The 21,527-nt window shown below is 37.1% G+C and overlaps 2 protein-coding genes across 3 annotated transcripts in view; both read right to left on the reverse strand.

Moving 5' to 3' along the window:
• The window catches only part of rab32a (RAB32a, member RAS oncogene family), a 25,331-nt gene extending 11,156 nt beyond the window's left edge, over positions 1-14,175 (reverse strand). Inside the window, exon 1 of the mRNA XM_024291941.2 lies at positions 13,633-14,175. Within this exon, the coding sequence (XP_024147709.1) occupies positions 13,633-13,846 (214 nt within the window). The 5' untranslated portion in view covers positions 13,847-14,175. The remainder of the gene's footprint in view (positions 1-13,632) is intronic.
• A 960-nt stretch (positions 14,176-15,135) lies between these two features.
• Positions 15,136-21,527, reverse strand: part of grm1a (glutamate receptor, metabotropic 1a) — a 48,476-nt gene continuing 42,084 nt past the window's right edge. Inside the window, exon 9 of one of the 2 annotated variants that reach the window (XM_024291096.2) lies at positions 15,136-17,715. In XM_024291096.2, coding sequence (XP_024146864.1) covers positions 16,986-17,715 — 730 coding nt within the window. In that variant the 3' untranslated portion in view covers positions 15,136-16,985. The remainder of the gene's footprint in view (positions 17,716-21,527) is intronic. The other variant, XM_024291097.2, reaches the window with a different exon arrangement.

The raw sequence follows: 21,527 nt of genomic DNA on the forward strand, positions 1-21,527 counted from the left end.
TCGGTTTCAGTCTTTTCACATTTATTTTTATTTCAAACGGCAAAACAACCTTTTTAAATTTTTTTAAGTCTTCAGGTCTATCAGCCACCTTTTGTCTTCGTGGGGAAACCTAACAAAACAGTTCTCAAACAAGAAAGAAAGAAAAAGACACAGTATTAACCCTAACCGTTCGTACTACATTTGATAAATCCATTTCTGAGGTCCCTAATTCATTGACATGATCAAAACTTTCATTAGAAACCCATTGTATCAAACTGTGTCTGTTTTCTTGCCTTGTAGTAGATTATCATTCCGCTGAAGGCAGTGGAAGGGCGTTTCCTGGCCATTTCAAAATGGCTGCCTCCATGAAATCTCAAAAACACTTTTGGCGGGAAAAGTTTCAGAATTTAAGTGGAATTTTTTTTCTAATAGACTACATGCTGCATTGAAAGAAATTACATTTTGTTGATAATTCATTATTTAGCTTTCTGTGCTAAATCAATTTATATTTTTATGAATCAATTATTGATCTATAAAGCTTAAATCAATTAATCGTTTTTATTAACCCAGCCCTAGTTTTATATAATTGACACCAACTATAGTTTCATTAAAAAAATATGCTGCACATTTCTTTTGTAGAGTTCATCAAAGAGTTTAAAAACATTTTAAATCCAAAGAAATTTGAATTTTCTGTCAATTCTTCAATGTTGTGGGTTTGCATAGTCAATGAAGCTCATAGGTAGCAATGTTTCAACTCCTACAGCTCTCAAAATATATTTATGGTATTTTATTTTCTTACTGAATTGGTTTTATGCCATGTATTTTCATAAAGTGCTGCACAAGTAAAGTAGAATCGTTTATTTGCTTTTGTTTTTACAAAAGGGATGAACAAAATCATATTGAAAACATTAATGAGGGTCATATGCTGCTAACTCAATCAGCCCAGAACTCAGGAGGGGACTTCATGAACAAATGAGCATTTACTCAGACGAGCAAGAGGCTGCAGGGGCACAAAAAACAAAAAAAAAACCAAAGACGTGTCAAACGCACAACATGAGGCAACTGCCTGCAAACTATAGAGCCACATACATCCGAGTCCATCCATCAAGATGCCGGGCTCTGATGGAATTTTAATTGAAAAGAATTCCGTTCATGACCTCAAACACAATTAGACGCTGATTGCAGCACATCAAACAGAAGCACTCGGTGAAACGCTTCAGTTCCGGGCACTGAGCCGTGTCTGTTCTGCGGCACAAGAGGAGCAGATCCAAAGTGAAGTCTTGTTATCCAAAGACCCAGCAACCCTAGTTTCCTCCATGGCGGTGCATGCTTTTGTGGGCGGGTTACCATAGAAACTATCCAAGCAAGACATTACAGCAGCAACAGCAGCCAGTTCAGTCTGTTAGGAGGCAACAAGCTGTAACCCCTCCCTCACAACATCACTAAAATAACAAAGACAGCGCAGGGCAGCAATATGGAAAAGGCAGGCAAAAGCACGACTCTGCAAAGCGGGACAGAAGAACACATGACTTCACATTCCTCTGAACAGCATGTGAGAAATGATTTACTACAGCTTACTTCTGCAACGAACAGGCTCCGAGCTGAGGGAAAATCCCAGACCTTAAGTGGAATTACCCTTCTCTTTCCCCTTCACCTTTTACTCAAACCTGCTGCTTAAATCAAAGCTTCCACAAATCAGGCCTAAATATAATACTATCTGTTGGGCAATACTTGATTTTTCTTTCTTTTTTTTTCTTTTAAGATTTGGGAAGTTATTACAACATTCCTGAACCAGCAATGAAATATGATCAGAATCTTTAATAGCTGCAAATATTCCAACACTGATTACTCATCAGTTTAGTGGACACATCGGCACATCGGCACATAGCAACTTTTATTTTAAAAATAAGTTTTTTGAGCTTCTGTCAAAAGTAAAATAAAAAAAGATAATACTTTTTTTTTACATTTTTCCTTGTGCCAAAAATAGATATAATTCATATTTATTATTAAAAAAACAGAAAGTGATGAATAAAAATCCAAATTTCCTAAAGGCTAAAGTAAGACTATGTGGCTCCTTCTAGGTTTTGATCAGTGAAAATTGAGCCCAAATGGCTCTTTTACTCTTAAAAGTTGCCAACCCCTGATTTATGTCAACAAATGTTGAGGATAAAATGTATTTTATTTACTTTAAACAAACCTTCTTTTGTGCAAAATTGGTGCTTTTTGAATAAATTGTATGTCTAGCATGTTTTGTGGCACTTAGTCTTGGCATGAAAATGCACATATTTGATTTCACAGTTGTTAGTGTGAACTTGAAATTATCTCAGTATTAAATATTAAGCATTAAGAATTGAATTAATGTGGTTTGGCATAGTTTTTGATTAACTAAATGTATGTTGAAGTGAAAAAACGCAGTTAAAATGCACTTTAGCTGCTTTGATTTACTGAAGTAAGTTCTGGGATTTCCATAACTCTCATTTAACCCTTGTGCCACCTTACGGGGTCCAGATGACCCCACTTTAAATGTGAACATACCTAGAACAGCAAAAGGGTTAAAGATCCACTCCGATCATCTTTTGTTCCTTGTAGTCTTTGAGTTATGATTACTCAGTTTTTGGCCAAAATAAAAAAAAAGTAGTTTTCTAGGACATAGTTTCTCCAAAAGTTCACTAAAAATTTGCCTCTTAACCCTTTTGCTGTCTTATGGGGTTCAGATGACCCTAGCCTTACATAGACGTGTTTTATTCATCCAATGACAAATGTGGATAAAGGTGGACAGGATTTTAAAAAAATAATTGAAAAAAATTCAGTGCATGGTCTTGAGGGGTCCAGATGACCCCACTTCCAACGTCAACATATCTAGGATAGCACAAGGGTTAAGCCTTGTTTCCACTGAGCGGTCTGGTACGGTAAGGAACGGTCCAGTCCGGTCTTTTAAGTGTTTAAGTCTATTTTCAAACTTATGTCATATGTAAGGTCCACTGAACAATAAGGGGCATAAGTGAGTCAGTGAGATTTTACTAACTGTGTTTACAGTAACTCGAGAACTCGTTTCTAACATGCTACACATTAGCCACGTTAGCCTCAATAGAAGCGTTCAATGCAACACACAAAAACAAGCTAATACTGCTAAAACAAACGTTACTATGACTGTGCTAACTCCCACCCTTGTTAGTAACGTGAAAGAAAATGGCAGACACGGCTACATATTAGCGACGTTAGCATATTTACAAACATCCAACCTTGTTTGCAACATGTAAAAAACAGATTGATACTGCTAAAACAAATGTTACTGTAACTACGCCAACTCCTGAGCTTGTTAATAACATGTAGAAAAAAAATTGTCCAACGCCGCTGTACATAAGCTGCGTTAGTGTATTCACAATAACATCAAACCAAACATTTTGACTGTCGAAGGGCCGTGTACCTCTAAAAATCACTTTTATATCAGTAAGCAGAATTAATCCATATATAAGGTACAATAGATTTTTTGGAACCCGGTAGTGTTTTGAAAAGAATTAAGGCTTTTTTAATGAAAAAAATGTGGTAAGGCTTCCATCATCAGGAAAAATGCCACAAAAACATGTTACAAACACCAAATACTACGGCTGCCACAATTAGTCAACTAATCAACGAGTAATCGACTATTAAAATAGTCAACGTCTAATTTAATAGTCGATTATTTATTACTTAGTATTGTATGGAATCAGAGTGTAGAAAAATTGAAAGTTATAATGGCCTTCTGCTAGCTTTTGGGATTATTTAGGCATTTACTAAGATTTTTTTGGGTTTTATGGAGTTTAGCTAATATTTCAGCTACATGCTAGCTGTTTTGGCTAATTTAGGATATTTTCAGTTTTTTAGGCTATTTTGGAGTTTAGCGAATGTTTCAGCTACATGCTAGCTATTTTGGCTAATTTAGGATATTTTCAGTTTTTAGGCTATTTTGGAGTTTAGCTAACGTTTCAGCTACATGCTAGCTGTTTTGGCTAATTTAGGATATTTTAAGTTTTTTAGGCTATTTTGGAGTTTAGCCAATATTTCAGCTGCATACTAGCTATTTTGGCTAATTTAGGATTTTTTTCAGTTTATTTGCACTAATTTTGAGTTTAGCTAATATTTCATCTGCATGCTAGCTATGTTGGCTAATTTGGACTTTTTTGGTTGTTAAGGCTATTTTAGAGTTAAGCTAATATTTCAGCTGCATGCTAGCTGTTTTGGCTAACTAATTTGGCATTTAACTAATGTGTTTTCAGATATCAATTTCAGCATCTTCAGCTATCAGCACTAGAATCTTCAGCGGCCAAGCTCAGTTTACAGCATTCACACTAGCATTATTGCAGGTAATCCTATATATATAGTTTTTAGTTAGTTTAAAGCTAATGATGGTTAAGATGTCTGCTTTACATCCAGTTGGCACATGACCTGATAAATCGACTAATCTGAAAAAATTATCTGGGATCAGTCGACTATTAAAATAATCATTTGTGGCAGCACTACCAAATACACAATTCTCATTGCAGTGTGTATTTAAATATCTTTGTTTTTACCAATCAATTTAAAATACATTCATGGATTAAAAAAAATACATAAAGGTTTTTTATTCATCTTCTAATAAAATAAATAAGTTCAGCCGAAACTACTAATTATGAAGGCAGCTGAACATTGCTGTAAGTTGTAATTACTTTTTTTTTCTTTTCATTACAGAACTAGCAATCACTTTGTGTGTCTCCTCAGATCAAACAATGCCTCCTGGATAAGTGGGAGTTCAATATCAGTCGTTTCACTTAAAGGCCAACAGAGGATGTTCTTCCTGTAGCACCTGAAAAAGTTTAATCTGCTAAAGACAACAATGGTGACCTTTGAGATTCTTAACCTTTGGTTGATCCTCACATCCTCTATTTTGTTTTGTTATTGCTACGAACAGAAGCAGACTGCAGCGTATCCTTCATCCTGTGGGGTGTGGGTGACCGGCTGCCATCTGCCATCACTGCATGACCTGTACCTTTCCCAGACGACCAGTCAGGCGGGGGAGATGGAGGCGATCCATCCTACTAAAATTGTCCCACCTCACAGACCTATATACAGACTGCAGATTGTACAGAGAGTTACAAAACCTGTTTATTCCAGGAAATTTCCTTAATATGACTTTGGATTTTATAGCTGTTTAATAAAAAATGTCTTAAGGCATTTCAGTATTTATCTCATTAGTGTGCATTCCGTTTAATTTAATCCCAATTCAACCACTGATTATTGTCCAAGACGATTAATTAGAGGTGTAAATACTAGGGCTGGGTTGATAAACTCGATTTGAATAGATTTATGCTTAATAGATCAATAATCAATTCATAAAAATATAAATTGATTTAGCACATAAAGCTAAAGTCAGCTAGCTTGATGCTAATGTTTAATGGGATTTCCCATACATTGATGACTAAGTGAACATCTTTATGAACTCACAGGTAAGAATTTTCCAAATTCTTTTAAGGAAATATTTTTTAAAGTAACCATTTATGGTCTAAAACACAGTTTTTTTGCTTATACTTTCTTTTTCTTCTTAAAAAAGTGTACTGCTATAGTGTGGTCGCCAATTAGTGGCCAAATTTTAACGCCATCCAGGAGAAGCAGAACAATGTTAACAATGTTAATGATTTGAAAATTTTTGTTAGAATTTCTCCTTTTGAGAAACAATGCAACACTGTATGATATTAACAATCTAATTATTATACTAATACATTTTACAGTATGTGAACTGTATCAGATTAATATAAATATATTCAATATATATATATATATATATATGTAGGTTATTAATATATTTTTAATCAAATGTGTCTAAATGTGTAAACTCAAAATTTAATTTAATTTAGAGGATCGAAAGAATTGAAAAAAAAATTGGAATCGAATGCTTTTGTTTCATAGAACTTTATGAGACATTGCATCACTCAACAACAAAGCAGTGGCACTGTGTTGTTAGCATAATGGAAAACTGGATACTAATCTTATGCACGACTATAAAACACTAGAACTTTTTGTAAAAAAAAGTCGTAGCATCTACATCTTACCAAAGCACGAAGGAAAGGCTTAACTACTTGATAAGATGGTCAAGTTCAAAGGAAAAGACCAAAGCCCTTCAAGACGAGCAACAAATGTTCAACAGAACGCGCTTAGTAATTCCTGACAGCAGAACAAGCCGAGCTCTCTCAGATCTTTGTCTTCTCTCAGTGTGAAGCACTTGAGACGCCGATAACATGGAGAGTTCTGGTGCATTCCAAGCAGCATCACACATTTATGTGCAGACATTTTTATTTCTAAGGCCAACACTGATACTTAAGACCCCTGCACAACATTTAAACATTTGTTCTTCAGTAACACATCTGATTTAGCTCCACAGAGACTTCTTAACAAATCACAGGTATGTGAAACAGATGTCAAACTTGTGGACCAACTTTTAGAAACATTGCCAAAAGAAGCCCCTTAAGGTCATGATAAAAATCTACTCTTAAATTCAAAACTGCTTTTTACCTTCAGTAGTAAAACTGAAATCATGTGCTTTACAAGACTATAGAACCCAATAAAGCTAAGTAATATGGCCAAAAAAAACTGAATCACCAACTATCAATCAGTTTATTTGACCCCAAAGTATAAATAATTTGGTTGCCGTGACCGCCTTGGTTTTGTTCTTGAAAATAGACCACGAACAGATGGACCACACCATGGTTCCTTAAACCCGATGACCCAACCCTTACAGTGACAAATGCGGATGAAGGTGGATAGGATTTCATGTCTACCACGGACACCAATGAAAATCAAAGATCATTGAGAGAAAAAAAATAAGTTCAGTGCGCCGTCTTGTGGGGTCCCAACGTCAATATCCCTGGGATAGCACAAGGGTTACCCTGACAACAAGATCGTTAGGGGCAATAATGTGACAAGGAACATCATGATGTCAGTGAACGGTTCTAATAGTCCTATAACTAGGCCAAACAAAGACTATGACACTAGTCAAATCATGAAAAACACCTTCCAAACATGACAGCAAAGCGGGATGTCTGGTCTGTAGCCATATTGCCATAGTGTTCTATCCAAATGAGAATCTATTGACACTGTAGATATACATAACATGACTGTTCAAATTTAGTGTTTAACCTTTAATCACGGCCGTGGCGCAGCAGTAGGGTGGTCGACTGGACATCGGAAGGTTGCGGGTTTGATTCCCCCCATCTTCGCCCATGTGTCGAAGTGTCCTTGGGCAAGACACTGAACCCCAAATTGGCTCTGGTGGAAGGTTGGTCCCAGTGTTCAACAGTGGAACCGCCACCAGTGTGTGAATGGGACTTTGACTGTAAAGTGCCTTAGGTCTTCAAGGAAGGTTAAAAAAAAAAAAAAAAAAAAAAAAAAAAAAAAAAATGCTACACAAGTATACAGCATTTACCAACACCAGAAATGTTAGTGTCACTTAAATAACAGACATCTACAATAACTCTTTGTCCAATTACGAGATCATCTTGAATCAGCTGATTCTGACACGAAAAGAGAGACTTATTACATCGACTTGGCACTAATATGCGACACGTTATTAACATAAAGTGTAGCGTAAAAGCACAAAGCCACTTTTCTCCCCTTCAAAAATGACTGGAATTATGTTAATTGTGTAACTGTTGAGTTTGGTTGGTCAAAACATGTCAACACAGGAGCTAAAGGGCTAACACTAAAAACAGTCTGGATTGTGCTGGTAAAACTCAACCAAAAAAAATCATAGGTAAGAAACCCTACAAAATATGCAATTTTGTGTGTGTCTATTCATCTAACAAAAAAAAAGTGAAAATTTGTGGTGACAACAAATCTACTGTTCAAACTTCTTCTGGTTTAGAGATTAACGTTTTATGTTAAAAAGTTATGGTATTGAAGTTTTGAAAGTTGACGTTCTGCTAGCTTCTTGGGCTATTTTGGGATGTACTAAGACTTTTTTAAGCTGTTTTGGAGTTTAACTAATATTTCAGCTACATGCTAGCTGCTTTGGCTAATTTAGGCTTTTTTTGTTTTTAGGCTATTTTGAAGTTTAGCTATTTTTTCAGCTACATGCTAGCTGTTTTGGCTAATTTAGCTAATATTTTAGCTGGCCAGTGTTTTCAGCTATTAGCACTAGCGTCTTCAACATCCAAATTCAGCTTACAGCATTCACACTAGCATTATCGCAGGTAATGATATATATCTAGTTCATAATTATGTTTAAAATTTATGCTTTAAAAGTTTTAAAACTTTAATTTTAGTGTGTTGAATAATTGTTTTTCTTGTTCGACCCACGACCTAAGGTGTGTTTCGGATTTTGGCCCCTTGTGCGATTGAGTTTTCCACCCCTGTCATTGGGAAACTTTAAGAGAACAATAAAGAATATTCTTTATGGAGGAAGTTTGGCAATTTGTTCACTGCCTATTCAAAATACTTTAAAGGTAATGCATAACTCTAGAAATTGATATTGTTAAAATGAGATCTTGTGTCCTTTTTAGCCCTCTGGACAAAAAATGTTAAGGAGTGGGATTACATGGTCAAATCATGTGACGTTGGGACAAAACTAAAGAAGTTGAGTGTTTCAGTTGAAATCTATTAATGTGACTAAAGGTCTTATATTATTTATTTTAAACACACAAAATGTAAGCTTCTTCTACTCTCCACAACAGTGGGTAATCATCTTGTCTCCAGGCTTTAAAAAAAACAATGAGAAAGTAGCAATTCCGGGTGAAAGGGGGGTTGGTTCACACTCTCTTCACACCGAGTTCCTCCATCCTGTCTAGGGCACTGATTACTATCATTCCCCCAAACTGTAATCACAACTGAGGTGGGTGAAAGACTAAACAGCTCAACGGCAGGATGAGATTTCGTTAGCTGTTGCATGCTGGGATGGGGTAGAAGCCATGCATTAATGGCCTTAATGACTTACCTTGTGCTTTTGCTCCAACGCCCACACTCTGCTACTTATTTTATCCTCGGATAGCCTTCAGCAGCTTAGGTGTAGGTGTGAATAATGAAGTTTAGTATCTCTGTCATTTAACCCTAAATGTTCCAGGATGTACTTCACGAAAAAAGCGGATGCACCTTTGCCTTGATGAGTGTTTTTGTGGGCTTTATTTATCCTGGAATAAAGTGTTGTCTGGCTGTGACAGAGATGACCCTCCCTGGCGCTCAGCCCCAGATGTCCCCGCACGCTGAGCTGAAGTGATGGGGAATTGCTGGGGGGTTGTGGGATTGTGGGTTGGTAGGTAGTAGCCTGCGCTGCCAATCAGTCTGTGACAGACATGCAAGCTGTTGTGACGACCTCCCCAGCACCCAAATGTTCGCCCCCTTTCTGTCACTGCTGTGAGCGATGGTATAAATATAAGAACAGCAGTCTTCGAACCATCTGTCCTGATTTGTCTCAGCATATGAGGTCGGTTTGAGGCAAAGGATAGAATAGAATATCTCTACAGGCAGGCCACGTTTGTTTTTGCTTTGTGTCGGTGACAGAAAACAAACTAACCAACATAAAAAAAATAAAAAATAAGTCAAGACCAACAACTCCTTGTGGGCATGTAAGTTCTGTTCCCCACTTTTCTATATACTGAAGTCAAACCAACTAGGATCCACGGTATTTAACCCAAGACAAAGTGTGAACGAGCCAGATGAGAAGAACAAACAACTGTTTTTGGCAGAGATTATCTGAACAGAATGTACAAGGAACTCTCTTCATTCGCTGCTGCATGCTCTAATCACTTCCACATGGTGAATTTGTGGCCCTCAGAAAATGTTTTGGGAAAATCTTGTAATGAGATACGTTCACTACATTGCACGATTCATCTGTGGATATTTAACTGCCTGCTGTTTTAATGCTGAGCTCGTAGACCTGTTTTGGGCGACAATGGCTCAGATGGTAAACAAAAAGTAATATTTAGTCATGGGAAAGTCCAGATTGCTAAAATCAAACATGTCACTACGATTTTATGCTCCAATGATTCATGTTATGTAAAAAGTCAAGTTTTGAAATTAAATAAGTCTGACAGTAAAGCATATTTTGATCATGTTGTTTGTGCTTCATTAGTTTTGACCTAATTTTTCAAACTAAAACTTGGTTCCCAGCCAGTAAGGCTAAGTGGGCCCCATTGGGTTTAAAAGTGGGCAGAAAATGAGGCCTCGGATGGGTTTGTCCACAGTTTCCGTGGTTGCTCCAACTGTGCTTGCCCAGTGGACACTCAGTGGGTCGGATCACAAATGCTATCCAGCTGCCTGGTGGACAGCGGAGCTTGTTAGCTCAATACAGCGGAACATGCTAGCTTGCTACAGCGAAGCTTACTAGATCACCATAGCAGAAATTGCTAGCTCAATACAGCAGAGCTTAACTCATTACAGCGGAGAATGCTAGCTTGCTACAGAGGAGCTTGCTAGCATGCAAATAATGCGACTGGACATTACTGATATTGCTTGACGTTTTTGGGTAGCAGCGGTGAAGATTTACGCTAGCGAGACACAGAGCTATCATAATCAGACAGGGGTAGGATTAGGGGCGGAGATCCAAAAGCCACGCACCCTCAGAGGAGATTTTGGAAACAGAGGCTTTAGATCAACATTAAAAATGGCTTTTTAAGTCATTTAGGTTGTAGGATTTTGGTTAAAAATTGAATAATCATAAAATCAAACACTACTGGGAACATTTTTAAATAAAAAACACTGTCATAGGGGGACTTTAAATATGCAGGTTTTTTTCTTTGGCTTGTTAGGTGCATTGGTACCAAGTGATTCTTATTTTTTTCTTTTTATATCTGCATTAAATCTAATTGTTTAAAACAAGAATATACTAAATACTAGTTAGTTTTGTCAATCCAGGATATAAATAAAATAAAACATGAACCACTAATGAAATAAGTCAATTTTACCTTATTTATAACCACAAGAAAAGAAAATCTCCCAAGAATATAGTTTGTTAAATTAAAAAGTGAATTAAAAATATCAAAAACGACAGTTCAAAGAGCCTAAACAGTAAAAAGGAAGTACAATATTTCAATCGAAGCTTTCAGTTCCAGCAGGATTTACAATTTCAGTAAACTTTAACAATTTTTTTTGTGAAATCCTTAAGTTTAGGACTTTAACCCTTGTGCTCTCTAATGGGGTCCAGATGACCCCACCCTAATACATTCAAATAACTTTCACATTTAAATCTATGTAAATCAAGAGTCTAGTTCCCAAATTTCACATGATACAAAAATGTGTTCTCTGTTGTAACTCTGAAGTAATCGAATACATTTATGCTAAGTTTTAGCCATTGGAGATGTTTTGGAACCAATTCTACTCAAAAAATACCATCTATCTGTTCAGAAACATTAATGTCAAACGTTTCGTTTATTTCTACTTTTTTAGTAGAGTATATATAGAAAAGAAAGCTGCTTTCCTCCTGACAGAGGAGAATGCATGTACGTCCAAAGGCCCCATCACATGATTTCAACCCCACCAACATAAAGATAACCAGCATGAATGAGCCTCACGAGTTACAGCACAGCCAGTCAGCAATATTGTGACCAGAGTTTCACAAACCCTGACGTCAGTTGTGTTTTTTGGAAAGGGGAGGGCTGGGAAGATAAATCAGATCAAAGTAGAAAAGACAGCATCTAATGGGACATTACTGATGGCATCACACCCTCATTCCTGCTCGCTGAACTGCAGTAACCTTGTCAGCTTGGCTGCAACTGGTGATTTGAAAGTTAGTCACTGGTTTCTCATCTTCACTCGCTTGTCCTTTCAAGCCCGTCAGTCACAGACTGCTCTGTTTACTGTGCGACATGTTTGTGTCTGCAGATGACAGATTCGAGGTTTGAGGAGGGCCGCCTGCCTCCCTGTGGGAACCTTAAACTCAATGCCGGCGAGCTCGCAGCACTTTTGCAGGGTTTTGTAAAGCTGCCGGAATGCATCACTGGCATGTGGGCCATTTTTAGAAGCATTATGGAAAAGTTACTTAACTGGAATGCTTGGGGAATTACAAAAGGTTTTGTGCAATGCTAAGGTGACACTGCAACAGGAAATAAAAGCGCGTAATGAACAATAATCCTAAAAAGCAAATAACACCGACGAACCACTTATATTGAAGATCGTAACGGTAGTTAAAAAAAGCAAAACAAATTATACAAAAATAAAAAAAAAATCACATTGAAAGCAAAAACATAATCACAAAAAACAAAACAAAAATAATTGTTTCGGAAATCAAAACAAATTTCCAGAAATCAAAAGGAAATATTAAAAAACAAAAAGAAACGTCGCTGATTGGATGATAAAATTTGTCCATCATTTCATTTCAAAGTAATTTTGCTTAAAGCGATACTGGATATGCTTCAAACTAATCATAAACCTTTTATAAGTTTAAACCCATTGAAGAAGCTGTAGAATAACTCAAATGTCATCATCCAATCAATGATGTCCCATAATACCTACCTTTCCCAGTTTGTTATTGTCGCTATTTTTAACATTTCTGGAAATTTTCTACGATTTCTAAAATTATAAATATATATATATATTGTTTTGTAGGACATATAATGTCCGAATTCCCCCCTTACTCGCTATATAGTGCACTATGTTGTGCGTTTGCCATTTTCTAGTGCAGTCCGAATCTGCAATTCCAAAATCAGAAGTCTTTGCAAAAAAACTAGCGTGCATCGATGCTCACTAGATTAGCAAATAGACCACAATGCATTGCGGTCGAACAATTTCAAACAAAAAGAAAACGTGTTTAAATGTAATTTTTGAATAAATAATCATCAGAACACAGTGGAGTCTTAAACAAATGTCATTAAATGTTCATACTGATTCGATTTTGACTTTGTGAAATCTGTGACGTCATATCCGCGTTTAGAAAAACCAAAGAAAAGTAGTTAGTATCTTATAGTCCCGCACTATATAGTTTTTAGTAGTTAAGGAGGGAATTTGGTCATAGCTATAGTTTTAGTAGTAACTTATTAGTAATTTGCCTCTAAGTTTTGGGCGGGACTGGTGGGATAGCGTAGTGCGCTCATTACCCATCATCCCTCTGTTTGCTCTCTCTTCTGCTAGCTTACGGCCCCTTACTGAGCAAGCAATACTGAGTCATTCAGTTTTGGACAATAAAAATGAAGTACATGGATATATGAGTCAATAAGTGGAATGATTAGAGAGTTTGACTGTAGTGTTTATGTCACAACTACAGGCTATTTCTAAAAGCCTTTTTTCATCTGCATCTAATTCTTCACGATTTAAATAAATAAATAAAAAATACTCAGAAACGTAATTTTAATCAAAAATTTCATTCTAAATGACAAAAATGCTACAAGAGCGCGTTTAAAAACACCAAAATCACGATTTTCATTGGAGTGGGAGTGATTTGTTGGTGTGATATGGACTTCGGGGCCACCGTACCAAACTATAAAACGCGTTTTTTTAATAGACCTTCATTTGAGGGAATGTGGAGAGGCGGACTTCATTACAACAATCATGAGTTGCTGTGATAAAAAAAGTAGACATGAGAACGGTCTTATCTGGAGATTTTATGAGCAACAGGAACCGAAAGCTTCATTTCAGTGAGGCAAGACTTCCACGAAACTTTTTTTTTCTTCCACAGTGTCTCGTGCGTAAATCACATGACCGAGTCTGGCTCCTTACCTGCGATGTCCCACAGCTGTAGCCGTACCAGAGTCTTGCTGTCCCAGTTGATCACTTTGAGAGCAAAGTCGACCCCGATCGTGGCTCTGTAGTGCTGCGAGAAAAGCTGGTGCACGTAGCGTTTGATGATGCTGGTTTTACCGACCCCCAGTTCCCCGATCACCAGAACCTTGAACAGATACTCCTTGCATTCAGACACCGAGCCTCCGGCCATGCTGGATGGAACTGACGGCTTTTCTACAGATCGTGGGCCCGCTTCTGCTTTTAGCTCATGTATGTGTTGCTGTCAGGAGCGAAGGACGACTGCGAGGAAGGGTCAGGTCGCCTGAGAGCCGAGGGAAGTAAAGAGTTTTTGTTTCTCTCCCCCCACACCCACCTTACTTCCACTACTTTCTAATCCTCCTCCTCCGTCCACCGCCACACACAAACCACATGATAAGTCATAGGACCCGGAAATGTCAGGCGAATACTTCTGTCTAACTTCTGTGTGGTGGATATGGCAAGCCGTCAATAAATATGGCAAGCCGTAAACGTCAAAATCTCCTGATATTCGCCTCTACATATTTAAGACGAATTATATACTATTGGCTCAAAGGAAGTTATTTTGTTTCTTTTTGCTTACAGAATTCTCAATTGGTTTTAGAAAATTACCTAAATATTGCAAAATAAAAACAAAACACACACAAAAAAAACCCTAGCACCAGATGGAATAAGACCATTGTCTATGTCCAAATTCCTTCCCTTCTGTCAAACTACAAAAGGAAAAAAAAAAACAAAAAAAACTGCATATTAGTGTGGCATTATCTGGTGTCCTAGATTTTAAAAGTAATTTAGACACCATGCTCACCATTTTTTTTTTTTTAACAGCAAATACTCTTTAATATGAACATTTTACGAAGATATTTTATGTACCTCTGATGGTGAAAACTTGGATGCATTGTTAAAAAAATAAACCACAAAAAAATAAACCACAATGCATTGCGTTTAGACATTTAGAAAAATTGCTTAAACGCAATGCATTGTGGTCTATATCGCCTATCAGTTTGAAAATCAAGTACCCTAGAAATATATCTGCAAAAAAACAGATTGCATTGATGTTCATAGATCTGCAAATATAGACCACCATGAATTGCACTAGAATGATTTGTCATTTGAAAAAAACTGCTTTTATGTGTATGTTTGTATACATTATCCAAGTTTTTATTATTATATTCATTAATAGTCTTTGTAAAATGTCCATATTTTACATATTTGATGTTTAAAAAGAAAGTATTGAGCTGGTGTCTGTATTGCATTAAAATCCAGGACACTGGATAGTACTATATAGTCTCAGTGAGAGATTTGAGTCCATATGTCGTATTGCAAAAAGGAAATTGGTGACAAACTAGCATTTTTACACGCACATATATATATATATATATATATATATATATATATATATATATATATATATATACTGAGTTTGTCTATTTTGGGGATATTTTCAGGCAGTAAACAGTCTCCTTAATATAAATAATTTTTATTTTACAGCATTTTTCCATGTTCAGCTCACTCAAAACATAAAGGCCTGTATCATCTTAGACTTAGCTGTGTTAGACAGCCTGCACCTTGTATATGTTACATTAGATTAAACCGATTTACCAACTTACACTATAATTGACTAAAAACATTTGAAAAATACAGTATAACTGCACTACAGTGGGTACGGTGTGGCGTCGTACTTTGAAATAATTTGCATTTTCTAGATAATAGAACTAAGAAACTTAACCTGAAATAAATTTCTTAAGCTTATAGCAGGATTTAAGCAAAACTGTAACATGTATAATCCCAATACAAGAAGCATAATAATCATTGGTTACAACCAAATGTTTTCACTCAGGTTAGCGTAATAGTTGCCAAAATAAATCAAACATCTTGACAAGTTTCAGAAGACAAGTTTTAAAATGTATAAACTTCTTTTTTTCTTTTATCTTTACATTCTAAATATAGAAACATGTATCAGTATTACAAACATACCACCTGTGTGAAAAACAAAAGATGGCTTAACAGTATTACAAACTTTGAGAAGTAGTACAACTTGTACTGTGTTTCCATTACATGACAACAATCTCAGAAAACATGAGAAATATCAGCACAGCATGAAAAGCAAAAGTTTTTTCACATCCCATTGCTGAAATACTTTGTTCTCAGGGTTATGATTGAGTGTAAACAGAATAAACAACATCTGCAGCCTTCCTTTATCAGTAAATCTGAAGCCAGGATGGAGTTTCAGAACGACGTTTGTATGTCCATGTCACACGATACAGCGCAAGTCTTCAGTTCCTTAAGGATATTTTAAAGATGAGCACACTTAAAATGCAGTATTCAACCAACGTAATTACATTTTCTGAAAGTTTTTTTATTGTCTTAATGAGGTCTGGGGAAAACTGTGTAGGCAGATCATCGAAAGTGAATGTTTTATAAAGCAGCTCTGGTTGCCACACTTATAGACGGAGTGTGCACCAGTGAAGGGAAGAGCTAATAATTAGGGCTGGGTTCATAAAATCCATTAATCGATTTGAATCGATTTAAGCTTAATAGATCAATAATCAAAGTCCGCTAGCTTGATGCTAAAGTTTAATGGAATTTCCCATTGGACGGCTAATGCTAACGCTCAGTCGACATAAACATTCATTGCTGGCTGAATTGACGAATTTTCCAAACTCTAATAAGGACATTTTTCTTTAAACATCGTTTTTTCCTCATACTGTCTTCTTCTGGAATAAGGTGTAATGCTGTAGCGCGATCGCCACCTAGTGGCCAAACTGAAACGCCCTCCAGGAGAAGCAGAACAATCGGAGCGTCTCCGTTTGTGAAACCACGTAACAGTATATTCTATTTTCATTATTTCACTAATAAATTTTACAGTATGTGAACTGTATCAATTAATATAAATATATTCAAATTATACAGTATCATGTATTTCTAAACAAATGTGTATAAATGTATAAACTCGAAATTGAACTGAAGAATCGAAAAAAAAAATCGGAATCAAATCGTTTCTGGGAATTATAATCGATACCCAGCCCTACTAATAACTGGTTTTAAATAAAATTGAAATCTTAAGAGGTTTGTCAAGTCATTGGAGATGATGTAATGATCCTAAGTGAGGTATCATTCATCAAAATTTGGCGAGTTTTGGCACTGTTTCCAGCTTTACATTTGGCTAAAAGGCTTTGCTTCATGAATAAACTTCTTACACTTTTGGTTAACAACTTACAAATGAAAGTAATAAATAAAGTAAGCAAAATCCCTCGATCAAACTCTAAACGTCATGGTGTGTAGATCCGCGTGCGATGCTGACTGCGCCAGTGTCACAGTGTTGAGGAGCTGTGTGCAAAGTCACGGAGCATGTCTGAGGTGTAGGCGGAGCTTGGAGGGCTACCAAGCTCAATAACAGGAGAGCCATTGATGGACTCCCCAGAGCAGACGGAGTCTCTGAAGGGGGAGGGGGGCGACAAGGCAAAGGAGTCCTCCAGACCTGCTTTGTTGCGAGTTAAGTCCTCACCTTCCCCATCTTCCCCCTCCCTCTCCTCCTTGGCATCGTAAATATAGCTGTGTAAGAGGTCCAGTTCTTCATCCTCGGGCCCCTCTTCTTCAAACACTCGGAGGGGCTGAAACGAGGCGGATTTAGCTTCCCTGGCAGTGCGGGACCCCTGCAAGCGCTCTGCGGTGGGGCCCGTCGGGTTATAGGGCGCGTAAGCTTGCTCATCTAAATCCGATTTCAGTCCTTGAGTTTGTTCTGAGGGGGTTTGGGAGCAGAGGGGGCGCCGTGCTTCGGCTTCGTCGTCTTCCTCCGCCAAGTTGCACAGGTGTTTAGAGGCCGGTGGTTCTTGGTGAAGATGGGGGTCTGTGCCCAGGTTGGCAGTTGGGGGCTCACAACTGTGGGGGTCGGGGGTGTTAGTTAGGGGCCTGATGACCGCTGTCTGATTCAAGCCGGCTTCCTGTTTCCTCACATGCACAGACAGTCTGTGCCACACATTCCCCCCCTTCGGAGGGTGTCTTGCACCTGATTCAGACCATGACACAGACTTGCCATTAGAACTATGAACGAGATAAAGACTGAAGTTACTATCAGAGGAAACGGGGGGGTGGAGAGAAAAGCAACATGAGTAGCAGCAACAACAGAGCAGCAGCATTTCAACATTCCTAATGCATGTTAAAATACTTTTTCTCCACGCTTTGCCACATGAGCCCTAAACAATAATACTTCTACAAACGGTGATTCATAATGTGTGTCAGACAGCATTATGATCTACAGACAGATTTTAAAGAACCTCCTGTCTTTTCCAGTTTTTAACCTTATGGTTAAAATCGGATGCATGCAAAGAATCGCCGCTGATCTCTGATCTACGGTGGCCCTGCGGCACAAATCACACCAACAAGTCACTCAATGCAAATTGATTATTCACGGTCACGATGGCAATTGAAAAAGCAAAAAAAAAAAAAAATTAAATAAAAATTAAAAAAGATGTTTGCAGAAGTTAAAATGAAATGTCAGTTACGATAGGAAACCAGAAAAAGTAGATACTATGGGACGTCGCTGATTGGAGGATGTTTGATGTTTTTTAAATGCGTTTTCACTTCCTGTAAACTATTAAAAGTTTCTAATTTGTCATGTTCTGCTTCATAAGTTACTTTTTTATTTTGCTTCAGTGCAGGCTGCTGTGACTCCGCCCATTCTCTGTGAATCTTACTAACCAGTCACAGCTGCCTGCACTATAGTAATTAGGCTCTGTATATTTATGGAATGCTTAGTCAGCATTCGCTCTATAGTGATCCGCCTGCTTTCCGTACGTTTTCGATATGTAAAAACTTTCAGCGATTTCAACAATTTTGGTATCAAAACGTTCAGCTTGTTCAGAACATTACTGCTTGTATTTTTTTGTATTCATAAACTTTATAGTTTTTGAGATATTGAGCAAAATATCCCCTAAGGAAAATAAATAAGAACGTCTTCAAATTTCAAACTTTTAAGAAGATTGGCAACAAGACTATTTTCATGAGCTATGTTTTCATCTTTTATAGTAATTAAAAAAAAAGGAAGTTTATCTAATATGCAAACGTTTTTGGCTCATTTTTATCTACTGTGGTTTTTTATGCTAATTTAGAGTTTAACTTCTCTATTAGCAACAGGCCAACGTTTTTGACTAATTTAGTTTACGGAGGAATTTAAGGCTACTTTGGAGTTTAGCTAGTATTTAAGCAAAGAGCTAGCTTTTGTCAAGAGAATCTAGCTACAGAGTAAAACTATGGCGCCCGAAAATGAATAGCCGGAAGTCCTTTCCCCTGACGGAGCCGGCCGCAACAAAAACATCATTTTAAGATTACGACCTTATTCTTTTTTATCCTCTCCTTTATCGACCCTTTTTGCAGTTAGTGTCACAGAGAAAAACAGCATTTCGCAGTTCCGATCAGGTGTTTCACAGAGAAAAAAAAACAGTTACAGTTCATTCTCATTCAAAGGCGTAAAAGCTGATAGTTCTGAAAAGTTTTTTAAATATTATTTTGGAAGGGTTTTCTAAAGTTTAGGAAATTGCCGCTTACGTAAACGGCTAAAGTTGCGGTTTAGCTTTTCTTTTCAGCAACTGTCCAACATTTCTGACTAAGTTAGCTTACTAAAAAATTTTAGGCTATTTTGGAGTTTAGATAGTATTTAAGCAACAAGCTATTTTTTGGGGGGGGGGGCTAATTCAGAATCTACTAAGGTTTTTTTTAGGCTAATTCGGAGTTAAGCTCATATTTAAGTAAGGCACTTAATATGTTTGCAAAATTTGAACGTATTAGTGATTTTTAAGCAATTTCACTACAAAATTTGCAGAAATTTAGGTCAACTTCAGCCCTCTTTCATAGTTCTTTAATGAAATTTCCAGTTTTTTAGTAAATTTAACATTTTGCAAATAGCTTTTGCATTTTCAGGAAATTCCTTCAGCAAATAAAGTAAATTATGTCACCATATTCAGCAAAAAGCTTCAGCAAGTATTTTCAGCAAAAAGCATTCACACGAGCATTATTGCAGGTAATGCAACCTTTTCTTGTTAGATTTTTGCATTGAGTGAGTTGTTGGTGTGATTTGGACTTCAGGGCCACCGTACCGATCTGACCTGAGGACCACACATCGTTTAGTGCAGAATAAGCCTGGACTGGATCTAATGTGATTAGTTGGGGAGGTTGTTAAGGGAGGGTGTGCATGCTGAGAGAAGTAAAACATGAGGTTAAATCAGGATAAACTGAAAGCAGCAGGGGGGGGGGTGTCTCTTTCATGGAGGGCTTTGGTGTCAAAAAAGCAGAAATCACAGAAGCAAGTGATGCCTTTAATTAATCAAACATTTGAGCCAGACAGGATCGCTCTCTGGACGCGGAACATTTTCAGATTAAATTGACTGAACATTTTTGTGTGTATTAATTAAACAGTTCAGTTGACAGAACTGCTTTCCAGGATAGACGTTAAATAACACCCAAACACATTTGCCAGCCTTGACACTTGCTTCTTAGTGCAGAAGCTTGAAGGTGAGAGTTAGACAGGCTGCATTCAAGGGTGAGGGACAATAACTGTACAGACAGGGGTCAGTCTCGTTTTCAGACCCACTCCTTACTTTGGCCACCTGTCCGCCAGAACTGCTGTGGATCTCAAACAATTACATACACGTCTTACATCTAGTTCCTATGCAATATGAAAATCACACACATGTTGGCAGGGCTCATTAGCCACAAGATAATTGGAAAAAAAAGTCACATCTCAAAGTTTTGTATTAAATTCATCCCAATTTCATTAAATATTAAGTTGATGAAGGGGTGCTATGTGAACCAATTTACTTACACAAATGCTTTCATCATGGACATTGTTGTTAATAATCTTTCAAGTTTTTGTCTTCAAAGGGATTTCTTAAAATGAATGCAGATTATTTATTTTAAACCCTGTCAGGATCTATTAAAGCCTCGACTTACAAATTGATTCCTGGTTAAAACTTGTAAAGGGTAGCACTCATTAGAGGGAAAAGAGCAGAGTGCAACAGTGAAGACGGGAGATTTAATCAAGTCAAAGGCATATCTAAACAGCATTCTTGTTCAACCAGTCGGATGTAAAAACGTTTTTTTCCGTTGTAGGTTTGCTGACCTTTGTGTGATCACTGCACTTTGTTCGCAAGACTACACAAAAACTGTGTGAGGTGTCTTGGCCAAGGACATCATGACCTTTGAACACATCAAGTAACCCTATAAAGGTGTTTGGAAAACAAAAAAACAGAAGTAAGTTCAGTTTGATGAGGCAGGAAGTGATTAAAAATGTTAATTTGATTTGGTTTGCTATCACTTTTAAGATTTAATCAAATAGCTTTAGCAATGTAACACAGTTATAACTGAAGCCGTTCTCTGTTCCTTCAAATGTGACATTTTAAAATTGTTTTTACTCATAATTTAGCATATTTGTACTGTATATTTTATACAGCTCTAACTCTTTAATTGTTAGCACAATTTACCTAATTCCAGTGAAACAGAAAACGCGGATATACAACAATTTACAGTAGAAACGTGTTTAAAGAATCAACAAAATTCCTGATTCTGATGTGGGGAAAATCCGTTAGATTTACTTTAATTGCATAAACGGTCACAGGAGTAGCCATAGTTCGAAGATTGTCTTTTTTTGCTGTTGCTGGCAACAACTTTTGGTGTTAAAGGGTAACCCAAATATTTTTACACCTGTCCAAACAAAGCAGCCAATCAGAAAGAAACAGACACTGGGCCGAATAAAACCACCTTGGTGCAAATTATGGTTTAATGGAAACGGTGTCCTTTCGAAACTGTGTTTTTTCAAAATTCCTAGAATTTCGATAAAGTTTTGCGCAAATGTGTAATGG

This window comes from Oryzias melastigma, linkage group LG24 (genome assembly GCF_002922805.2).
Source record: "Oryzias melastigma strain HK-1 linkage group LG24, ASM292280v2, whole genome shotgun sequence".
NCBI classification, from domain to species: Eukaryota; Metazoa; Chordata; class Actinopteri; order Beloniformes; family Adrianichthyidae; genus Oryzias; species Oryzias melastigma.